General features: G+C 34.1%; 1 protein-coding gene across 2 annotated transcripts; it reads right to left on the bottom strand.

Annotated features, from left to right (window-relative positions):
- Positions 1-108: 108 nt before the first annotated feature.
- On the bottom strand, positions 109-7279 carry LOC143633897 (phospholipase D zeta 1-like). Of its 2 annotated transcripts, XM_077102115.1 has the most exons (20): positions 7073-7279; positions 5520-5621; positions 5313-5428; positions 5089-5227; positions 4793-4951; positions 4530-4703; positions 4156-4398; positions 3623-3739; positions 3393-3532; positions 3161-3310; positions 2941-3097; positions 2375-2827; positions 2011-2121; positions 1777-1923; positions 1434-1631; positions 1235-1336; positions 1024-1155; positions 881-946; positions 715-776; positions 109-509 (listed from the first exon to the last, which is right to left on the bottom strand). In XM_077102115.1, the coding sequence occupies exons 1-20, from the start codon at positions 7274-7276 to the stop codon at positions 281-283; spliced, it is 3201 nt and encodes a 1066-aa protein (XP_076958230.1). In that variant the 5' UTR covers positions 7277-7279; the 3' UTR covers positions 109-280. The 2 variants fall into 2 exon arrangements, with proteins under 2 accessions (XP_076958230.1, XP_076958236.1); XM_077102121.1 differs by lacking the exons at positions 5313-5428; positions 5520-5621; positions 7073-7279 and having other exon boundaries at positions 113-509; positions 4793-4908.
- Between the last annotated feature and the right edge of the window lie 2844 nt (positions 7280-10123).

Here is a 10123-nt window from a genome sequence, read left to right as displayed (position 1 = left end):
AGGGTTTACCCCCCACCAATGTGGAACAACACATGTTTCAAAACACACACTTTCATTTCCTAAGACAAAGGAAAAAAACACAAGATCAACAACATATTTGTACACTAATTGCTTTTATTTTTAACTTGTTCCAATCAATGAGTTTTACAATTTACACTTATTCAAACCCAAAACCAATGATCTACACTAATAACGCAAAATGACGAATAAAAATACATAAATTACAATCGCTATAACTTTGTAAAGATTATATAACCCATGTACATTTCTGCCTTGCCATCTAATAAAAGACCTGAGGAGACGCATAGAACTCGGTCTCACTGAACATCGGCCGTAAATCTTCATGGCACATGAACTGTAACGGAAATGAAACAAGAAACCCTCTTACTCTTTTCATCATCTCCATTGGGGGAATGTTTCCATCAAGTTTCTCAGGAGCTACACCTAAATCAATTGTTGTATGTCCAAATTTCTCTTTCCAAGAGTTCATACTTTGTCGGAAAGCATATCTGCATTATGAACAATATTAATGAATAATAGGTGGAACTGGAGATGGTAAAACGAGCACGATGGAAAACAGGTCAAAATGGATAATCTTGGTTTTACATAGGTTGACCAGACAATTTTGACCAATTCAGAATATGGCACCTCTAGGTTAAATCTAGTTTTTACTTTTTAGTAAAGAAAAGTTACAAGAAAATATATATATTTCACCTGGTGTGTATAGAATCATTTGGGACGCAAGAAAACGCATCCTGATAAATTTGGGCGTTTTCCTGCAAGCATTAACAAAATCACTTACAGGTTAAATTAAATATATAAATAAATAAATAAAGATAATAGAAGTTATTATGCATTTTAGTTTCATGGTTTTTTTAACCTTTGCAGTTGCTAACCACAAATCTTTGTATGTGCTGTCAGCTATGGGGTCTCTAATCAAACTTATCTGAAACAAAAGAAGAGATTTGATTATGAAATAACAGATGCTTATTACCGTTTTTAAGTTGGTAAAATAATACTAACCTCTTCACCATGAAGACCAAGATGTTCAGACCATAGTGAAAGCCGGAGACTATTAGCAAATTTTCCGGCACTCCAAGATTCTCCATTCATTTTCGATTCAACAAATTCTCTATCTTCAATAAGAACCCCAATCTGATGCAGCAACTTGTCTTAGCAAAAAAAGTATTTTAACCAAAATAATGTAGATTACTTAAAGAAGGTAGATTTGAACCTCAGAATCCCTATGTCCAAGCAAACTCCTGTCATTTATGTTGGATGATCCAATTATGGTGATACGGTCATCAACAATCATCACTTTACTATGCACGTACACCTGCGCATGAAAAATAAAAAATGGAAGATACTGTTATTTTGTTATTTCATTGCAACTGCATAAGCAAATTACTAAACAACACAAAATATTGCATTACCTGACTTGTAACAATGGGACCATCATCACCAAGTCTGCCATATGTCCTGAGGCCATAAAATGATATATAATCATTTGTTTTAGGACCAAGAAGCTCACCGAGATTGTGTAGTATCGAGTTCTGTCCTCTGGAAATGGTTCGGTATTGCCAATGCATTATAACTCTCACTGTTGCAGCCCCATAATCATCTAGACGCCCCTGTTATTAATAGAAGGAATAAAGAGGTTTAGTGAGTTTGGTAAGATTTCGATATGTTTGACCCGTTGACTTGTTTGTTTTTGGTTTAAATCTTTTACATTAACCAGTTTGACCATCTAGAAGATGAAGTCAGAGAAAGGTGTACCTGGAATCCTGGTAAGAGTGGTATGACAACGATAACTCTAAAGCACGTTTCCTCTTTATGTGCACGCAGGATACGTCTGTATAAAGCTTCCAATACACGATTCTGTATGACATCATCGTCTGAGAGGCCAGATATGAAAAACTGATTCTGGAAGAAAAACCACAAAAATAAAATGTTTTAGCTTTAGAAATGTAGAACAATAAGCTTTATAACTACAAATATCCCGCAGCTTACTTCGATGTATATAAATTTTTCTGCATTTTCAATAAGAGAACAATAAGCTTTGTGAATGCTGTCTTCAGTTTGACTCGTTCCACCGGACCACGGGCTGACACTTCTGATAACCTGAAAACCACACATCATAAACATGAATGCAAGCTATGCTATGTGACCCGTTTGCTATAACTGGTACTTTTGACCCATTTGACCTGGACGACCACCTGTTTGACCAGTTTTCTTTATAACCAAGTTTTAACTTTACCCTTAGTTGAAACAAAAACATGAGGACCCAAAAGTTAACATCGAGTGAAACATTATGAAGCACTATTTTACAATTTCTTTTCATCATATGCAAATGAACTTTAATATAATAGCTAACCTGACAAGAGCAAGGCGTACGAGGACCAACTTGCGAAATATCACTCCTAGAAACTTCTTGACTATCGCACCCCTCATCAGACATGTCAGATCCAAAACTAGTTGTCCCCGTGCTATTTTCACGCTGATGATCAAACAAATCAAAATCATCTGCAGAATCTGCTGTTCGCCTAGCATTGTTTACATGATCAAGATGGTTTCTCAGATCCAGACCATTCAACTTGTTATTGACATTTTCAGAATATACGTCATCAGCTTCTTGAGGTAAGAGAAACTGTATATCTTGTGATGATGACCCATAGGAAAATGAATCCTGTGTTATGCCTATTGGGTTCCCATCAGTAGGCTTATTTTCAATGTCTAACTCCTGGCTTCTTCCCATGTAATGCGGGAGGACCATGTGTTGTTGTGGCATTAGTAGTGGTATTGTCTGTTCGTTCGGTGCTTTGTTTCTCTGAACAAAATTGTAATGTATTAATGAAAGAAACTCATCTTGTTGAATAGTTTTTGTAGTAAGTCATTATTTTTATCAAGCAGGACATAAATGTGTGTATATACGAGATGAACCTTAGCATGATTCCAACGCTGTACAAAGTGTCTTGCTACATCTCGACAAGGAGGTCCCCAAAGAGCACAGTGCACATCATGCCATGGCATTCGGGGATACTTTCTGCGGTCTAGTTCATCAGTCATTGTGTCTACCCAAGAATTCGGTTCAGATTCCCTGGTCAAACATAGATTAAAAGTAAAAAACCGGTTTAAATTTGTAATAATCAACCGGATTTACCTGGGGTTATAATAGTCTTTTCCAGGCCATATGAAAGGAGGGCGATCACTGACTTTATGTTCAATAGTGTCATACCGACCAAAGCATAGATCTAATCCGCCTAGAAAGCATATTTGGTGATCAACAACTACAATCTTTTCATGGTGTGACCTGCATTTTGAGAATATATGACCAAACAAGATACAGTAATCAATGTAAGTTATAAGAAACGTAAAATTAGTAAAATGCATACCATAAGTAGATGCCTGCAGCAAAGTGGTCAGGATAACGCAACACTTTCACATTCTCATGAATCTGAAGAAGCCTTTTCTGACTGTATAAACTATTTATTTTTAAAGCAATTGCTACCTCTTTATATATAAGAATGTATATCTACAATGAAGTTCACAAAAGTTCCAATCACATAACCTGGTTTCACATGGTAATAAGCATTAAATACACATATAATAATAACAATTGTACCTTCACACCTTCCTTGGCTTTAGCTTCAAACAGTGCATCAAGACGAGAAGCAGCATTTGAATGAAAAGGACGTTTTAAATATAGTTCCGGGCAGAGCCACCATCCGGTAACATAGATCTACATGAAGCGTTCTATCAATAATCAAATTTTATTATTTTTATATATAGATTTTGCTTTTAATTATCTTAATATTTGGATAATTAACTTTACTTCATACGGGCTGCAGTAAACTAACTTGAAAGACTTTTATATCCATTTCAGTGATGGACTCTAATTACCTCAAAAAAAAAGCAAGTTTTGTTTCTTTTATTGTTAAATTCTTAAATAATCAGAATTTGTCAAACTTTAAACATCTGATTATCATGACTTTAAACAACATAGCACACCCAAAAGATATTTTCTACAACCGATTCTATCACAGTTTAGTATATGATTCTGATTACTTAATATCCCAATATCACTTTCTCTAAATGCACATCCAAACACACCCTTTTATAATGGAGTGATGAGTTTAGAGGGTAAAGAGAATGTACCTCTGATTTTGCATTTTCAATTGACAGAGCAATTGCTTCAAATGCCACTTGTCCATCTACAAACCACTGAGCTTGACTGCCATCATCTGTCAAACCCCTTTGAGGAGCAAAAGAACCAAAACGATGTGGATTGCACCAACCTTCAATTGGTTTTTGACTTGCATTATAAATGGCCGATATCCAGTCTTTGATCTTTGCACTACTTGTAGTTCTTATCTTTGCACTTCGGTTCCCACACGTAACCTATCAATAATCAAGGTTTTCAAACATCAATACCAGAATATATATAAACTAGACAATAACCACAAACACTATATGCACCATTAAATAATAGTAATAATAATAATAATAATAATAATAATAACAATGAAGACCTTGAATGCATAACGCAGAGGATTCCTTTCTTTAACTTCCTCTGCCAAAAGCACTTGATCCTTTTTATCTCCATCTAAAGGCGGTAGCACATCAAAAACGATGATATCTAACAGCTTGGTACCAAAAGGATCTTCCAATAAAGCCAAAAATCCAGGCTTTAATACTGCCCAAACCTGCATAAATCAAGTAATATACAACAATTTAAACATAAGTCATAAACTGAAAAATACTAAAGAGATGAACTTATAATCCAAAAACTAACCTTTTGCCAATTATTTCTGCAGCAACACATAAAACATCCTACATCTGCGTCATCTCTTCTGATATGATTCAAATGCTGAACCATAACATAGTCCTCTTTCAGCTTTGGACCATACTCTGGAGAAAATGATAACTTAGACACCTCCAGAAATTTGCAGACCTCCACAAATGTTGAAATATAAATTTCAATATTAAAACGATAAAGAAAAAGAAGAAAGAAATTGCAGTTTGAAGTATGATTGGACTCGCAACACCATATTAAGGATCCTAACAGAAACAGTTTATACGTATACTCACCTCACGAGAATTCACAATAACTATGTTCCCAAGAAAGTGATTAAGATAATTCTGCATTGCAACTTTTGCTTTTTCTGATACCGTTGACCTCCCGATTGATGGTCTTATAATTGATAGAGCGGCCCTTGTTGGGACTGATCTGTATTGACGATTATGGTAAGAACATATCTGATATAAATATTTTATAATGGAATTTATGGTATCATCATTATGTACACTGTTACCTCTTTTTAATGCTATCGTCATTATGCACGGGTATAGCTCCATCGTCAGGCTCATCATGATCATGCACAACCGATGTTTGATCTCCTATTCCTATGTGATGGAGCCAATCTTTAACCTTTAATATGCAGAAAAGAATGAACTCAAAAGTAAGAAAATTTAAACTGACCAACAAAACATTCAATATACAAGAAGTTAATGAAAAGAACCTGTCCTTGCTTCTCATGAATTTCCTCAACTATTGCACGTTTCTTTAACGCAAAATGTAAGTAGATAACTTGCGACGCCTTCTTTAATAAGCACCACTTGAACTGTTGAACTCAATACAGTTAGATATTGTACAAAAATAATTATACACACCACTTAAAGAGCCGAATAATTCTATTGTTATTTGAGCATATAATGAGTCTTGTAAAAATCACAATTGGTCACTGGTTAATCAAATTCACCTAATCGGGCCAACAAATCGGTAGCCGGTCCAAACTGGTCCAAATTAGGGCTGTAAACGAACCGAACGAACACGAACAAGGCCTTGTTCGTGTTCGTTCGTTAAGGAAATATTGTGTTCACGAACACTTACCGAGCAAGATTTTATGTTCGTGTTCGTTCATTAAGGAAATTATTGTGTTCACGAATACAAATAAAATCGGCAGAACCTAGAGATTAAGAATTTAAGATCGATGTATTCATCAATGTGAATAATGAAAGCATGTGAACGAATTGAACGAGCATGAACAAGGGCATGTTCGTGTTCGTTCATTTAACTTTAAACGAACACGAACACTTAATCGAACATATATTTATGTTCATGTTCGTTTATTTAAAAAATGAACATTTGTGTTCGTTTGTTTAAAATCTAAAAGAATATAACTGAACAAAGATAAATTAACATATATGAACACAAACAAATATAAACGAACATAAATGAAAACACTTTAAATGAACACGAATTAACAAATATAAAACTTTAAGTAGATGGCTCGTCCAAATAATATTTAATTATTTTTTATTAATAAACAATCAAACATAAATAAACAGACAGAAACAATGATAAATAAAGGAACATAAACGAACGTTTTCATGTTCGTTCGTTTAATTAAACAAACACAAACTTTTAGTTCATATTCGTTCGTTTATTATATAAAGGAACTTCCCGCCGAACAATTCACGAACAGCTCACTGAACGTTCGGTTCGTTTACAGGCTTAGTCCAAATCATTCAAATCTGTCAAAAAATGGTCAAAATCGGTCAAAATCGGTCCAAATCTTTAATAAGTTTGAAAATTACATATAAAATTCCAATCCGATTAATCGGTAGCCATTACCCCACCGCTCGCTAGCGTCAAGCGACTTTAACAAAGCCAACTCTTTACTACAGAACTTAACAATTATGAAACAAATTCCAGGAACCGAGCCCTAAAATTTAGTAACTCCAATAACCATGAATGATCTCCTTTAATTGATTACTAATTACAAATGCTTAAATCTTAACTGCATAAAACCTTCAATAATTGCTAACTGTATCTATCTCTCCAACATGATCCACCAACCAAACACAAACAAATAAACTCAAACCAAATATTAAAAGTAGGCACCACAAACAAATTGCTTCATTACACAACATACACACACACACAAGCATGTGATCTAGAGGTATTATATATGTCCCCATATAATTACAAAACTAAATCAATTCACAGTCTTCATTGAATTCAACATTTCAACAAATCAACAATGTCTTTATTAATTAATTAATGAATTACCTGTTTATACTCAATCTGAATCGTGTAAGACAGAAGCAAGGGTCCAATATCACTAACATCCGGTCGAGACACCGATAAAATGGTAGCCTTCGGGAGCTCATCGAATATCCGAACAGCTTCGGAACAAAAAGAGGAACAACGACGAAACTGAGAGCCATGGTGAGATTGCAAGGAACCTTTAGGAAGTAACCGGTCGGACGACATTTATATATAAAATATACTAGTTATAACAGCAGCATGCACCTCTGATGAAATAATATCCGTTTGCATGCACAGTTTGGCATCCAACAAGGTATATGTGTATATGTTTGAAAATGGAAAGTTGCTTGGAATGTGAGGTTTTAGAGTGACAGGAGAAGAGGGTTCTGACATATATCATATATGTGTTAGTAAAGTCTGGGGGTTGTTTCTGTAACTTTATGTGGTTTTGGTGAAACTTGGAAGGAATATTTTCGATGGATCTATTGGTTTGTACCATTATTATTATTATTATTATTATTATTAAATTAAACTTATGATATTGACACCTAACACTTTTATTATGTTAAGAAAAGGTGTATGGTACTTTTTAGTTTTAAAGAGTTTAAAAATGTGTTTTTTATTAATTTAAAAATTTTACTTACACCCGTATAGGTTATGTAGAGATAATATAACTTGACATGATGTCACATATGTGGGTACTACAAAAAAGCGAAACATTTTCATATTTAGATTTTAGTTTTAGTAGAGATCGATAACATGAACGGATTTTTCAACCACTCAAACCATGTCAAATTGTTGTTATGGTTCCTATTAAAAAACCACAAAAATAAATAATTAACAACTGAATCAAATTTGGTTTTTCAATTTGGTATAGTTTTAAAAGTGCGCAACATTATTTCCGAGCAGCCACAAGATCCACCAATAGGTCAAAAATATTGCTTCCAACATTTCCTTTTTGATCTTTTTTTTAAACCTGGCCATTGGAATACAACTCAAAAGGACAATCGTGATATGTATAGTCATGTAACTAAAACATCAATCCATCTTGAAGTAGTGTTTCAAACCTTAACTATAATAGAACAATTCCCAAAACATAAGATGCTTCAGAATCCATATCACACAAAGGGCACAACACGGAATTGACATCTATCCCTTTTTTTCCATATTAATCCGGAAAAAAAAACTTATCTAAAAGAACTCTCCAAGCTAAGATATTAACCTTCTTTGAAACGAACTGATTCCATAAGATAGCCCGCATACCAACAGGAAATAAACAATCCTTTATCCCACCCCAATATAGATGTACTTGAGATTTAATATGTTAAATTGATAATTAGAATTAGACAACAGATCGAATTTTAATAATTGAAGGTAAAAAAATATATATTTCGGATAAGATAATAAATAAATATTTACATATGCCCACGTGGGGCCTCTTAGAGCATTAACATATATGTATGTTTGGGTTAAATGTATCGGATACGAATTTATTGTATGTCACTTTCTACCATATGCGACTAACTTTTTAATTCACAATATACCTTAATGTTTTTTAATGCTAATAATCTAAACTAAGTTGTTACTTCGAATAAATAACGTAAGCAAGTTATCTATTATAATATACTAGAATAATAATAATAAATATGTTAATTAGGAAAAATAACTCATAATTTACTACAAAAAGGCTGCGATTGTAGCAATCATTTGAAGTTTGAAGCATATTCTAATTGATGAGCACAAAACCATGGAACAACCGGATATTCTACATGGGATTCCCACATGGCGTGTTCTTATTTTACATGTACAACTATCATCTGACATTACACAACGCTACCCTTTACTTCTCAACAATTGCAAACTCATCCCCAAACTAACAGTTGGGTACTAGATATTGTGAGTCCATCTCAACCTACCCCACGTGTGTAGATTCTTGGATGTTAAAAGCTATAGGCATTTTCTCAATCTTATTAGGAATGTGTGATGGGTCGATTCGGTATGAGATTCATGAATTCTTGAAATAACCTTGTTCGAAGATTGAATTGTGCTGAGTTTAAACAAGCCTGATCCAAGCTTGTTCGTGAATTAAAGGTCGTCTGAATTTAGACTAGAGTGTGAGCATTTTGTAATGAGTTTAGCCAAGACTCGTGAGTACAATGGTTTGTGTAAAATACAATAGTTTTTAGTTGACAAATAAGCTTATTATTTATATGCAATAGTTTTTACTCAATATAACAAAAAAATATATTATATACTAGTACATTACATCCGCAGGACCACGGTCGAAGAAAAACTCTGCTAGCGACGTGATCAAAGTTTCTTTTAAGTGTGACTGTGGTGGGAAATACAAGCCTACATTGACAGTTAGGCGTTCTTGTATGTTAAAAACTAATTGTCCATTTCAGTTAGTGGGCAAATATTTCAAAGAGTATAATGGTTGGATATTACGGGTGATGTCTAATGAACACAACCATCCACTCACTCAAATTATGGAGGGTCATTCATACAATGAGATTGTCTAGATGATCAAAAGATTATGGTGAAATAGATGTAATGGAATAACACGAGGCGTGACATTTTAGCGGCTATAAGACATAAGGATGACGAAAAATCTACAAAACTACAATGGAACACCATATGTAGCAAGATTGTTTTTTAGATCTTGTATGGCTTACTTGACCCAATAACAGACTTCTTATTGTCACTGTTAGTTGCCCCCCACAACCCCACCACGCAAGTCGCGTACTTAGTTCTTTTGTTCATGTATTCTTCAGAAAGGGTAACATACTATTAGAAATTATATGATATCCATTGGTAAATGCAAAGGCTTTAAACACATTGGGTTGGGAGGTCTTAGGTCCAAGTCTTACAGACGACAAAAGTTCAAAGGAATGTCTATTTTTTTATTTTTTTTACCGTTCGAAATAAAAAATAATCAGTTTTGGTAACTGGCGTCCGGTAATCTGGTTAACTGCATAAGAATTTGGGCCTACAATTTTGAGTTGGCTAAAATTTGCCCAAAGTAGTGAACATGGACCAGAATTTTTTGGCTTTAGCTTTAGTTTTTATAAC

This window comes from Bidens hawaiensis, unplaced genomic scaffold, assembly GCF_021521415.1.
Source record: "Bidens hawaiensis isolate Kalapana, Puna unplaced genomic scaffold, B.hawaiensis_p1.1 tig00000512_1, whole genome shotgun sequence".
In the NCBI taxonomy this organism is placed as follows: Eukaryota; Viridiplantae; Streptophyta; class Magnoliopsida; order Asterales; family Asteraceae; genus Bidens; species Bidens hawaiensis.
This window is presented reverse-complemented; position numbering and strand designations above follow the sequence as displayed.